The sequence below is a fragment of the Micrasema longulum genome, unplaced genomic scaffold (genome assembly GCF_059751315.1).
Source record: "Micrasema longulum isolate JH-2025_06_02 unplaced genomic scaffold, ASM5975131v1 h1tg001263l, whole genome shotgun sequence".
In the NCBI taxonomy this organism is placed as follows: Eukaryota; Metazoa; Arthropoda; class Insecta; order Trichoptera; family Brachycentridae; genus Micrasema; species Micrasema longulum.
The window spans coordinates 106637-121773 of NW_028278450.1; the positions used below are offsets into that span (position 1 = coordinate 106637).

The 15137-nt window shown below is 32.0% G+C and overlaps 1 protein-coding gene across 2 annotated transcripts in view; it reads right to left on the reverse strand.

Moving 5' to 3' along the window:
- Window positions 1–14536, reverse strand: part of p130CAS (Serine_rich_CAS and FAT-like_CAS_C domain-containing protein p130CAS) — a 28256-nt gene extending 13720 nt beyond the window's left edge. Inside the window, exons 1-2 of one of the 2 annotated variants that reach the window (XM_088234634.1) lie at window positions 14398–14536; window positions 8105–8284 (exon numbers count right to left, since the gene is read on the reverse strand). In XM_088234634.1, the coding sequence (XP_088090760.1) occupies window positions 8105–8284; window positions 14398–14535 (318 nt within the window). In that variant the 5' untranslated portion in view covers window position 14536. The remainder of the gene's footprint in view (window positions 1–8104; window positions 8285–14397) is intronic. The other variant, XM_088234635.1, reaches the window with a different exon arrangement.
- Between the last annotated feature and the right edge of the window lie 601 nt (window positions 14537–15137).

Genomic DNA, 15137 nt, shown 5'->3' on the forward strand with positions numbered 1-15137 from the left:
TTCAAAGTAGTGCGTTTTTATTAAAATATTTTTATTTTCGTACATTTTCAAGAAATTTTACCGTACAATTTAATGCTAGAATTTTTACCGCGCGCAAGAAAATATTTTTTGTATCCAATTTCCCGTAGGGCTGAAGTTCCTCATTTTGTTAAAAAAATCGATTTTACTCTGTATGTCTGTATGGACAATTGATGGCAACCGATTTTATATTCGAAACATATTTGATTACGTCTTGCCAACAAAGATATCTTCAATTTTCATACAAATATACACAGTTTTAGACATAAATATCAATTTCACTTTATGCCATCTCGATATGTACCGATAAAGATAGCGTTTGTAATCGCGGCCCTGGTACTAATATTTACGAATATATGTCAGAGAAGAAAAACGTAATCATACTTCTTTATACAGTTAAGTTGTTATAAAAAAACGTAGTAATTCATAAACATAATAATATTTTATTAACATTTACCGAGGGCATAATTGCCTTTTATGCAACTAATAATATGAACGAACTTGGTTTAATTATTTTTTAATAAAAATACATTTTATTTTACCCAAGATAAAGAAACAAATTTTAAACCTTAAAATTGTACAACACATTCAGTAGAAGTTAAAAATAATTTCAAAATAAATGTAAACAATAAAATATATAATAATCTGACAAGAAAATCATTTAGTCACTGCTTCATATTATAATAATTGACCTGTAAGTTTAATAGGTTTGTTCTATAGGTTACTGTAGTGTAGTACTAGATTACTGTAATGGAATATACGCAAATCTCCCAAAATATCAAACTAATAAACTTCAATCTGTTTTCAATGCAGCAGCAAGGCTTATTACGGGAGTAAAAAAATATTCTCACATCTAACAACATCTTTGAGATTTGCACTGGTTTAAAAGCACAGAGAGAATAAAATACAAGCTTTGCTGGACATTATTTAAATCCCTTCATGAAATGGCTCCAAGATACCTATCGACCTTTGTATAAGGGGAAATACAGGTCGAAGAAAATCTACTCTTAGGTCAGCATTTGATTCAGGAAGAGGAAAACTTGTCAAAATCTGGCGTTCCTCAAACACTAGATTTTGAGATCGTGGTTTTACCGTTGCCGGCCCCTCTGCCTGAAATCAATTGCCTTCAAACTAACGAATCATCGACAGTCCCAGTCAGTTCAGATCCCAACTAAAATCTCACTTCCTTATATTATCATATCCTCAATTTTAAATCAGAAAATATAATATGTCACTTTAGTTTAGTTAAATGTAAGTTTAAGTACACAATTGTAAAGTGCCCTTGAGGTGATTTTCACGAAAATGGCGCTATATAAATCAGCCAAATATTATTATTATGATTATGTTAGGAAATATATCCGGTACGCGGGAATAACTATCGCAAAATTCATGGAGACCGCTAAATACGGCATTATAAGTATACACAGTCAGTAAATTGTAAATATTGAATATCAAAAGTGATAAGTCCAGTTGGTGAATTTGGACTGTGTAGCGACAATGTACACAAATGAAAGTTACGTGTGAGAAAGCGACCGAAGTTTAATTAATCTGCGAATTCTTGGGAATTTCGACATTCCAACGCAAACATTTATTTTACGATTTAATTTTAAGACCACAACAAAACAACCCGGTAAAACGTAACTTTAGGTGGACTCTCATGGCTTTCGTAAAATTATTTGCGTGTGTCAATTTATAATTATAACTATTAATAATTATCACGAACACGAGTGAATTTTGACAAACAAAAGGAGGGGTAGGTACCTACTACCTACATACTTGACGAACAGAAAATACAAACGCCTTCATAATAGAAACCTACCCAACATAAGGGAACGTAAGATTTCAATTTGGTCGGAGTGCAAGGGATTACTTTTACGGAGGATAATGACTGGAGATTCAGGCACTGTCATTTACTTTTCCCTCTGTAATCTTCTAGGGAACCTACAGTAATTTGCAGAAAGAAGAGACATAAGGAAATGAGGGTATCGCAAAGATGGCCGGAGAAAGAGACAAATAAATAAGCTAAAACTTTCGTAATAAATGGATCTCGTGTTTGTATTCTCAAGGGTCTGGCAGACGTCCCCGTGACCCTAGCTAGACAAGGACAAACGAAGTTAAAAACTCAAATCAAAAACTTGATTGTTACATAACAGAAAACGAATTAAATCTCAAGAACTTTTGAAGTTAAGTTAACAAAAGAATTCTTGAAATTCGTGGAAAATATGAGAAACGGATAAAATATTGTTTTTTAGCAGAATTTATGAGAAGTATATTTATTTTATAAGAAACAAATATTATTGCGCTATTTTATGATTTTTTGATTTTTTTATGTTTTGATAATTTTATGATTTCACGATTAACTGCGGTACTAAGAGCCAGTAGCACCAAAAATAGTTAAGGTTAGGACAATATTTGAGTTAGTCCAAATGTTTGTAGACAAAATACTGGATTTCACCCCCTCGGGAGTCATTAAGATTAACAAAGGTTTCAGCTCTTTAATTCACTAAAATCAATCAACAAATGTAAGAATTGAAGAAATATGGACGTTCAAATATAGGTAAAATGGTAAATGTTACACAGTATGTAAAGTCGCCACTTAAACCATCCAATGACAGATACCATACCAATTTTTTTTTTTTATCGATAATTCTATAACTGGTAATATTTTATTATTTTATATAGTTTATATTTCTTAGACTTTCTAAATTAATAATATTGTTTTAAATGCTCTGTATTACTTAAATTAAGCTTACATGTATGTATATTTAATTGTATTTGTAACTAATATGTAAAAGGCACTAAGTGCCGTTTATTTCAATAAAATAAAATTTTAAAAAATAAGCCTCGTAACTGCCTAGACTTTCATATTCCCTTATTTAAGGTATTCTCCATCCCTATTGTAATTTGTTAAGATTAGGAAATATAATCTACACGGCGTGATAAAATACAATACGGTAGATCGATATTTATTGTTTTACAATTATTTACTTATTGAATTCTTGGCAAACGCAATAACCAGTACACCATGAGACCGACTAATCTCCAGTCGATTTCTTTTTGGAGGATTTTTACCAGAGAGTACTCGCTAAATTTAAATAATGATTTCGATAAAATTATCATTAAAATTTATTTTGTTAAGTTTTACCATATTATTTCAATCGGGTTGTGGTCCCGTGGCTAGTGTTGCGGACTCACGGATCAGAGATCAGAGGTTCGAACCCCACTCCACCCCAACTTTCATTCCCATTTTCTAATAGTGAGTTATTTACAACTCGTTGAAAATGGTCACCAAAAAGTAATATTTGGGTAAATTATGAGAGCACTTATCTATTATTATTATTTTTTAAATTTAATATATTAACCGAGGCGTTTTTATCAATATTATAATTTTTATTAAAATAATTAACTATCGAATTTTATTTAAAAAAGTAGAAAAACATAAATAAAATCAAATTTAAATAGGCAAAAACGAATCTAAAAAATGCCAATCCACTATAATTTTACCGTGCCGTTTAGATTAAGATGATATGTGTGAAATAGGCTATTCTCCGTCGGGTATCACGCGGCTGGTTTGTTTATTTGGAAATTCTTGTAATAATGAACAGGCTTTAAAATAGTATAGTAATCTACATTCTACATACACTCCACTACCGACTACCTGACAGTATCTCTGACCGTACAACGCACAGCGACATTACCAATTTACTAGTTGGTACTTTAAATTGTAAAGTGAGTATCGTGTCATACTTGCATAGCAATCGTTTCTTGGTCAGCGAAAATAACCGTTGAAGAGTAAGGCCAGTCTAGTTAAGGGCAGAACCACTTCCATATGAGGAGAATCAACTGTCGACAGTAAGTTCACTACAGAACTATGGACCATCGCTACTCTGCAGGCGAGATTCTTGCTTTTTTCCAACGATACTTGATCTGCCACAAATAAACGATTTTAACTCTGAACACGAAATGGCTATTGTCCGGTATGGCGGCTGAATCTCGATACCGTCTATATGCAATAATTTGCAGTTATTATACTTTTAGCCACAGCCTCGTAGTGTAGTGGTCAGCGCAATTTGCCTACCTCTCAGGTTCGATTCCCGACATGGTTGATATGAAATATTTAATTAAAAGGGTGTTTACACATTAGAATATTTCATAGTCCCAGGGTACGCGTTCTAATGGAAAGTCAAAATTTTCTTCAATTTTATCTACAAAATAAAATTAAGTTTTCTGTATGAAAAATATAATATGTTTATAATTTTTTTTCTATTTTTCTAAACATGTTCAATTGCCGGTTACCGACGAAGATACTTTGAATTTTTATACAAATAAACACACTTTCGTACATACGAGTAAATATCGATATTAGTTTTTACGGTCTTAGTATATACCGATGAAGATAGCCAGATTCATAATTGCAGCCCTGGACTGGTACCTGAAGCATAAGACTGATCATCTTACCTTCATGTAAAAAAAAAAAAGATCAAGATACGCTGCGATTGGTGTACCAATGCAGTGCCCTTAGCACCATTAGGTGCGGAAAGGGAATGATACTGATACTTTTATTTGATATGATGCTGAAAACAGGGACATACATTTATATGTAAGCTTGACAAGGTTTTCACGGTCACTGTTATCAATATGTTTCTTTTTTGGGTGATACCGGGTGTGTTGGATTTGTTCCGACGTTTCGGCTACCATTGCAGGAGCCATCTTCAGAGTGAACTGTGTGTTTTGTAGAAAAAAGTATGTGTTTGAGTACTAGTAATTTGTACCGTGGCAACCGAAACGTCGGAACAAATCCAGCACACACGGTATCACCCAAAAAAGAAACGTATTGAAGCTTGACAAGGTTTAAAATATTTTACATTCAATTTACAAATAAACTAAAAGGTGCGTTGAGAAATAAGCAGGGCCAGCAACTATTGAATTCTTTACCTTCGTCCACGGTAAGGAAGTTCAGTGTTTTTTTTATAAAAAAAAAATAAAAATGTATCGTATTATCAGTGGTATGATTTTTTAAAGTTTTGTAATTTTGAAATTATTCCGCCTGTGATGTCACAAGTTCTCTACGATAAGTTAGCTGATTGGTGAATTGGCTTCCTGTAAACTGGTAATCTATCACAACACCATGTCATTGGTTGATTAGCAAGAACTCGTGATGTCATTGAAAGTAGTTTGGTTTTATTAAAATCGCTTTTATATTTTTTTCATACATTTGTGATAAACTTCGCGATACAATTAAATGCTCCAATTTTTATCGCGTGTAAGAAAATATTTTTATATCCAATTTACCGTATCACTGAACTTAAAAGTACTTGAAAACATTGTTTTTTGGAATATTTGACATTTGATAACGCGTATTAATCATAATCATTCACTCTCCGCACCTAATAATGAATAATGTTTCTTGATCATTTTTGGTACATGAAGGTAAGATTGTATTGTATATGTCCGCATTATAAAGTAAAACTGCAGAACTAATTTACAAAACAATCATTCTTCCACATATAGATTACTGCTCAACAATATTATTTTTAGCAAACGAAGGAAATTTAAATAAACTAGAAATTTTACAAAATAAAGCGATGAGAATAGTTATTAAGAAAAATAAATATAGCAATGTAAAAAAAATGAGAGATGAACTAAAATGGTTATCTGTAAGAAGGAGACTTAAATTTAATATGTTGATATTTATACATAAATTTTTTCACGATAAATTACCAAAATATTTTAAGGATAAAGTTGTCTTAAACAAAAATTGTCATGAATATGCTACTAGACAAAAGGATAAAATAAGACTACCATTATTGAAAAGAGCTGAGTCGCAAAATTGTTTGATGTATAAGGGTTTAAAAATGTATGATGAGATGCCTGAATGTATGAAGAATGAAAAGTGTCTGAAAGAATTTAAAAATAAATGTATAAGTTACTGTAAGGAAATGTAAATATATATAGATGATGTAAATGTACATAATAGTTTATATTAGTTTTAATATAAGCTAACTTAAGAAATAAATAAAAAAATAAAAAACAAAAAAAAGTACACATTAAACTTCTTGAATCGATACAGAGAACATTTCTAAGACACATTGACTACGAACTCAATATCAATATCAATATCAAAATAGATATGATTTACTGTAAATAATTACAAGCAAAACTAAAAACTAAAACTACCTTTATTGTATGACTATGGCTGATAAATGTTTAGTTTAAGGTTACTGTATAAAATAGTAAGCTCTCTAAATTGTACATTAATAAGGTTTCATGTACCACAGAGACGTACAGGGTAACAAATTTTATTTCTGTAAGAAAACTGCCGAACCGACGTTAAATTCAATAACGTTATTAATACATTGGCAATTATTGCTAGTAAATGCACACCATTAGGTGACAGCATTAATTTAAAGACAAATATATTTATAATACGGCAATTTTATATTTTTAGAATAATAATGTTCGTGAAAGCAAATTATTCTACCAAATCCCAAAAGGAACACTCCCACACTACCATAAGTCAAACTAGAGGATGGATCATGGGGTCTATCACAAACTCTGAATTCGGGCAAATAAATTTCAGGTTTCTGGGCCCCAAAATATTCAATATGTTACCCAAACATTGCATAACCATGGCCCGGATTAAATTTAATAAATTTGTAAAAAATTGGTTACTGGGTTTAGGTCGAGAAAAATCGGAAAATTTACCTTAAAATCATTATTAAATAATAAATGTTATAAATCAATATTGTAGAACTGTATAATAAATTTACTAGTAGATAGTAATGTTATTGTTTATTTTGCATAAAAATATCTGCCTTAAAACAGGTTGTACCTAATTAGGCAGACAAGACATGATCTAGAGAAATCTATTACCTAAGTGTGTATGTAGTAGATAAAGTTATTGTTATTTTATTAATAAACTATTATGATTATTATTAATATAATAATTTTTAGATAGCCAACCATGAGATTATATCGATTATTTTTTAAGATTTTAGGTACTGATTTGCTCGATTTTTATCGATTGGCATTAATTATCTGGGAAATTTGTAAGTTTTCAACAAATGTTTTATTTATTACAAGGTCAAGTCATGTTAAGTCTCGCCTGGTTAGTGAAGTCATCATGTGCTTTTTAATGTTGATTTTACATTTATCTTTAATATAATCAATAAGATTGAAATGTCACTATCCAAACATTTGAGTTTTTCCTTTCTCCTTCTTCTCTCTTTCCCATCCCCCTTCCTATTTTTATAATATAGTGTAGATTTTTGTTTCAAACTTTGTGTAAAATTAATTAATACAATATGTTTATTTATTAATTTACGGTCATTTTTCATTTATACAATTCATAAGGATAAATATTACAATATAAAAACATTAAAAAAAGAAGAAAAAAAGCATTGACAAACATAAGGACCATCGAGACAAGATCTTTAGTGCTGGTTTAAATGGTTTCAAACTTAAACCAAAAAAGTCCAGATCTTGTAGTGAGTTAACAATACAACAAAGACGGGGTTATTGGAGAATTAAGGCTATTGTTTGTTTTATGCTGATCGATGAATAATACTTCATTTTATCTCAACCTACGAGCCGGAATATAGAATTTTACCTGTCCCGGTAATGATGGCACATCGATTATACCATTTAGTATGCCAAACATATATAATTATGGCCTATATTAGTTCTACGTTTTTGTAGACTACAAATATTTAACATTGACTCTATATCTGAATAGTTACCTCTCTCTAGCTCAAGCATCCACGCTACTTTTTAAAGCAAGCGACGTTGAACTGATTAAATGTTCAAATACTTCTTATTTTCTCAAACTGAACGGCTTGGATAGGTAGGAGGAAATTACCTTAAGGCAATATGCCCGCCCTTCTACGTATGTAAAATTTACATGTATATAAAGTGTTAAATAAATGAAATAAGAAAGTAAGCAGGCAGGTAAGTCAGTGTAGTTTTGTACTGGCATTTTTGACTGTCCAGCATTTACTCGTATACGAGCATACTCCTACACATTTACGATATCAACTGAGCAAATCTGATCGCTGATCCATATGATTCAGTAACATTAAGTACAAACCTTATTGGGCATGGTGTTCAAGGACCGTCTCCTGTAGTGGCCCTTGTACAGGGAGGGCTGTCCCGCGTGCGGGGGCGGAGGGGGCAGGGGGCGCGCCCCCGGGGTGGTGGGGGGCGAAGGGGGCCCCCCCGTGTCGTACACCCCAGCCAGGAGCCGCAGCCTATTGCCGGGACATATTCCCTGTGAGAACAACGCACAATTAAACATTTTATCCAATAGAACGACGCGACGTCACGATTCAACTGATTTCCACATAAACTAAGCTTAGTATAAATTTACACATCTCTCATGCGTGCATTCCTATTATTTGGCAACGGCAGTCACATAAAGAAACATTCAATATTTTTAGCCATTCTACTGCATAAATTTTCATAAACGAATATTTTAAGTAACTCTATTATATTATGCAAATAATGCCGACTGTAGAGACCCTTCATACATAGCGCCCTTAAAGTGATTTTCCCAAAAACGACTAAATAAATTAAAGTATTGAAAGATGAGCAGGCAAAAACGTTTATCCTAATCATCAAAATTGCACCACCAAAGGCAAAGAGTCCCAATCTTCTTCAGCTTTTTCTCTCCACCGCTGGATAGCCTCTTCCAAACGTCTCCATTCCTTCCTATCACCCGCTTTCATCATCCATGTTTTACTGGCTATAGAGGCAATGTCATCGATCCATCTTTTATGTGGCCTTTCAACACTTCTTTTGTTTGCCCATCGTCTCTACTTTATTATTCTGGGTTTCCACCAGCCATCATTTTGCCTCGCCAAGTGTCCTGCCCACTGCCAATTCAATTTTGCTGCACGACCCATGATAACCACGACTCCAGTTCGGCGCCTTATTTCTTTATTTCTTACTATGTCTTAGACATACACCGAACATCTATCTTTCCATGGATGGTTGTGTGCATTTTAATTTCTGGGTTCTTTTCTGCGACAGACATAGTTTCTAGTCCGTATCTCGTCACCGGCAATATGCACAATTCATAGACGTGTCTTTTTAAGCATTTAGGGACTTCTTTACTTTCAAAAATATATTTTAGTTTACCGAAAGCAGCCCAACTTGGCCCCTTTCTTCTTGGTATCTCTGCTGTCGGGTATTCTTTATCAAGTTTGACTGTTTTGTGTCCTAGATATAGATATGTATTCGTCAGAGAGGCCCTACAACTATGGTGAATTACAGCACAGAAACCCAGAAACATCACATTTAATTGAGAAACATCACTTTTAATTTTCGTGTTCTCACTAGGAATCAAACCCAGAACCTTCCATGCGCGAGGCAAGTATCTTTCCCTTTAAGACGTTACGCGATGCCAGACAATTTCGATGAATAGGTATTTGAACATCGATTTTCTGTGACTCTCTCACAAATGCCTCCCCGATACTGTGCGAAAAAATACTACACGTCGAAGTAATTATACCTAACTAAAATCGACGTTTCGCTATCCCGTTTTCCGCGCCTGAAATTAACTGATTCGATTTGGTTGGTTTTTTTTTCAAAGAGTATCAGAATGAAATTTTCTGTTCGGTATCTTTTCCGTTTTTCAAAATTATTTGTCATATTTAGATTCCTACGTCAGAAGACAGCAGATAAAACTCGGCGCTTGTAAGAATTTGTGGGTGATTCTAGTTCCCATAATGAACAATTTATCAAGAAAACAAGACGATAGGAACATGTTAAATATCTATATATTTTTTAAAAAATATTGCTCTGATGCAAAGAAAATACTTCACCACGTTTGGCTAAATAAAAGGCAGACCGCGTTTCTTCTTAAACGCATTTTATATGTCCCTCGATTCTTAAATTAAAAGGGCATTAATGGGTTCGAAGACTTTTCAGGTTATACCTGCATAAAATTATAATAAAATAAATTCAGATTTATTTTATGGCGACGCCGACGGCAAACAGTAGTACAATAATGTTAAGCAGATTGCGGAGAACATCTTGTGGGAGTAATGTCTTTAGTCTACTAAAATGGAGTCAACCCACAGAGACATATTTTATTATTAATTATTTTATATTTTATGTCATTTTGAACAAGTTTTATTAACATTCTTTATGGTTGTTCTCGAAAGTATAAACGTAAAACGAAAATAATTGAGTAGTGCCATTTTAAAAAGCTAATAAAATAATAATTTATTATCAATGTTGTTAAAATTGCTTTTTAAAGTTTGCCATGCAAATAACTGAAGTAACTCCTGATTTAATGTAAAAACTGTGATTTCAAAGGTCCACAAATGTGAAGAAAGTTTTTAATTAGACTCCTTATTTAGGTTTTTACAAATATTGTTTAAAATCATATTATACGTTTAAAAATATACTGTATGTACTACTTACATTCCTAGGAGTAAGACAACTCGTTTTAGAACTACTTACATTTACAAAAATATAAAACATAACATCGTGACACAAAGCACGAGTATATGTTACGCCAAAAAAACAATTTAAAAAATATTTTTTACGTATTTTGAGATTACTTTACATCAATAGTATGAGGTATAGCTGGCTCTCATAGGCATAAAAAGATGTACGTTTTAGGGAACCTGCTTTACAATCTTATAAAACACGGTAACATTTTAAGATGTAAAAACTCTAAGTAGTAATACATTACTACAGAAAAAAATAATAAGATTTTAGATATAATAATGTTAAATAAAAAGAATTGTTTGCTTCAAATACATAAATACAAAATAAATTGTAGTTGTTCTAGGTCACAACACGTAAGTACGCGACCTAGAACAGGTGGTAATATCTTAATTCCCAAATTAAAAACAACTACTGAACAAATAGGTACGAAGGTTTTCACGGTCACTGTTATCAATTTGTTTCTTTTTTGGGTGATACCGTATGTGTTGGATTTGTTCCGACGTTTCGGCTACCCATCTTCAGGGTAAACACTCAAAACACTCAGTTTACCCTGAAGATGGCTCCTGCAATGGTAGCCGAAACGTCAGAACAAATCCAACACACGGTATCACCCAAAAAAGAAACAAATTAATTAACTACAGAATAATATCATTATACTTACAGAGGAATATTTTTCTTTAATGAAATGAATAAAGAAAATAAAAAGTGCAGTCAGGAATACAATATATTTAAGAAAGAAGTGAAAAGTTACATTTATAATTCATGTTTGTGTAGCACTGATTAAAAACACGGTTTTTATTATTTTTTTTGTAATTTATTTTAAAAATATTTATAATTAAAAATAAAATAAACAAACTATTGTACTCGTAAGACGTCATTCCCCATTATGTACACAAGAATTGTTTTTTCTTTTACGTAATGGGAAACGTTAATGTAAATATATGTATTTAATAACTATAAAAATTGTATTTAGTAGTAATATTGTGTACTTATATTTGTTATCTGAATAAAAGATAAATAAAAAAGGTTTTGTTCATTTGTGGTTCCACTCCTCGTATTTTCTTTAATCCAGTCTGTAAACAACCTTTCAATGTTAACTGTTTTTGTACTCTTAATTTTAAACGCAATATTGTACATTTTTTATGAGATAAAAAAAAATATTTTGAGCCATGGACAATCTATTAAAAATATGTTTCTTCCGGGACCGTGGGATGTCATGTTTCCTTTTATTTCATCGGCAGTCAATAATATCATACAAGGATCGGGCTTTCATCGACTAAAGGGGGATATGCATTTAGAACGATGAAAAAATAGAGAATATGTAGAGTATTTTCCCAAAATTTCAAGGAGAAATTAGAAAAACTTAAGCAACAACCCGTGAACGCCACTCTTTGGCGTGTCTGCGGTCTTCATTTTGCTGACAACAGCAATCGGAAGCTAATACAGCGACGGCAGCGGCGTAATCTTTCAGAAATAAGAAGCCCGTAAAGCTTGAAGGGAACAATTGATAAGTAAAATCAGCGTTACGATAAAGATAAAGGCATGGTGTATGGGCCTGGTATCGCTGATTAACCCTTAAGTAATTTAATCATTGACTTTTTACGTACCAAAACTGTACATACTATGTATTTTTTATTTTATTTTGCTTTTTATTTGTATTTAAAAAAAACTTTTTGTACATTTTTGTGAAAATATACGTATTTTATGTTTTTTGTTGTTGTTATTTTCATCTAAAAAATAACATTTTTTCTCTTTAGCTTGGTGTAATAATATTTTGTATTTTTATTGTTCAATGAGGACCGTACCTATAATTTGAGATACCTGTCCTTTATTTATTAAAAAAAAAAAATCTAACTTTGAAATTTTTGTATTATTTTTTTTATTTTTTACACAATATGCATTTGCAATATACATTTGCAATTTACGTTAGTCGAATGCAACACTGAAAGTTCGATGAAAAACACATATTCACTCCTAACTTTTTTTCTGATGAACATATTGAAGATATTATTATATAAGTCACGTCACGTAAATTAAATTATTTTGCTAAAGATCGCATGTATATTGGTCCGGTAGTTATCGAGTCTATAAAGGACAAACTTTCATAAATTCATTTTTTTATATACAGATTATTTATTTTTTACACAACATGTTAGCATGATCATTGCATAAAACCACTACGTATTATATGTATAAGAGTATGTATACTTTTTATCCTATATTTTTTTCGTTTATCTACTTTATATTATTTGAAGTGTTTATTTCTACACACTATGTATTTTTTGTGTAGTAAAAGGCACTACGTGCCGTGTATATTATTAATAAATTAAACGTGTTTTTCTCAAAACTGCATTTTCATAACTGCCGTACAAGATTACTTTTAAAAAATTTCAACCAATTTTTTATAAACTTTGCAGAAATATTAATAACATAATTAATTACCTTCCCTTTAAATTGAATAGTTTTTTAAAATGAACGAAAAAAATGTTTCTTATTAGTTAAATTATTACATAAAATTGGCGTAAAATATATTTTTTTATTTCAATGCGTGCCATTTTGTTAAAATTTGCATTTTCTTAAATTTCATTAAAGAATTTCTACACATTCCAACTGATTTTTTTAAAATGAAAGTTTACAGCAAGCTACATTGTACGGCAACTTGCAACTCCCGTGGAAACCTTCCCGGAATACCGATCTACAGCTCCGCCATTTTAAAAATAAATAATAAAAAAAGAAATAATTTGTACGCTTCAATATACCACAATACAGTTTTGTAAATGTAAAGCCATTACATTTTAAATTATTATGAAAATAAAACTTTGTTATCAGTGTTACACAATTTCATTCTTTTACAAGAACACAACTATAGTTGATAAGAATAAAAAACCCCCCTGCTCTAAGTTTCACTGATTAATCTGTTTATTTTTTGTTTAGATTCGATGACATTGTGAACAATATTCTGTGTTTATTATATTAGTTTTATATCACCCGTCGATGGGAGGAGTGCTCTCCCGAAACTATAGTTGTGTAACAAAGTTTTATTTTCATAATAATTTATAATGAAGTGTTACGAAGTGAATGCCGATTCAATTGAAAAAAAAAAAAAAAACCATTACATTTTAGCTAAAAAATTCTTGACGATTGACTAATTTTTGACCGTCTAAATGTAATAATAATCCCTCTTACTGCCTAACTTACTCGTAGTTATAACTTAGATAACCAACAGCTATATTTATCATGTTATATAAATAACAAATAAGCCAATTAGTTAGTGTTAGGATCTCTGTCAAGAACCCAATTATTTTATTATATCCATGAGGAATCTTATTTTATTATATCTTGAAAATGTTTAGAAAAATATTTTAATAAAAACGAACTGCTTTTAACGACGTCACTAGTTCATACAAATCAACCAATGTCTAATCAGTTTACTAACCGTCAACGGACCAATCGGCATAACTGACCAAGAAGAAGCGGAAGACAACTTGAGACGTCACACGCGGAGTAATTTCAGAAATAAAAAACTTCAAAAAATCATAACGCTGATAAAACGATACGTAAAAATAAGTTTATTTTTTGGCCTAGTTTAAGTCTATAAACAATTTATTTTTTTTAATCACTGAACTTCCTAATTAATTGAAGTGTAGTTACACTGGCAAATGAATATTGTTACAGATTTTGAAATGTATGGTTCATACACGCGCGAGGAACACTCTCTTTTCCATCTGAACTCCGAGGAGTTAGCACCGCACCTGGCCTCCGACTTGCAGCCTTACAGAAGATCTCTTGTAGTAGAGGAGGCTGTTACGGAAATACAAGATTATTTTAACACCACAGAACCTGGTTTCCATTTTGAAGATAAGGCAAATAAAACTACAGCTCTAACAGTCAGGCCAGGTGGGAAGAACAGTTTTTATAAATTACCTGTCGTCCTCTCAAGGAGCACAGCCACCAGCCCTCTGTCCCCGCGGTGTTCTGTTCCAGCACGGTGAGTACGTCTCCCTTCCGGAAGGCCAGCTCGTCAGGGGTGTCCGCCATGTTGTCGTAAAGGGCGCGCGCCATGCATCTCTGGAAACGAACAAAGATTCAACACATTATTATCAGAAGCTGATTGTTGAAATATAATAAAAAACATTTTATTTCATGAAGCAAAATAAGTGCAATACGCTGTTCATATATATAAAAAAATACTAAATCTGTAAAAAGTCATAATTGTGCAATAGAAATTCTTCTGGGGGGTCTTTACAAGTCCAACCGCTTTAGTTTTTGATTAATGTTTAAATTATGTTTTTTTATTATTGCGCAATTTAAAAAAAAAACATTCGTTTTAAAATGGCAAAATCGTATGATTTCCTAATTTTGCGAGTATTTTACCAGACTACAGCCTTAACCAACAAAAATAGCCAAGACAGCGCTTTCAAGTCACGAGTCACGCCTCTCGGCCTAGGTTTTTCATTGTTCTCTAAGCCGCTCCAGGCGCAAAATATAAAAGAGCGAAAAATAGGCGCTTTTTGGACGTTGGGGCGCTCGATAACAGGGGTCAGGGGTGAACGATGTATGGAGGGCGGAAAGTGATAGTCTTATAATAATTCATATGCTTATGTGCTGTATCATATTATATGAATTCTCTATTATAAATCCCGAGCAATAATTCTGGGCGATCA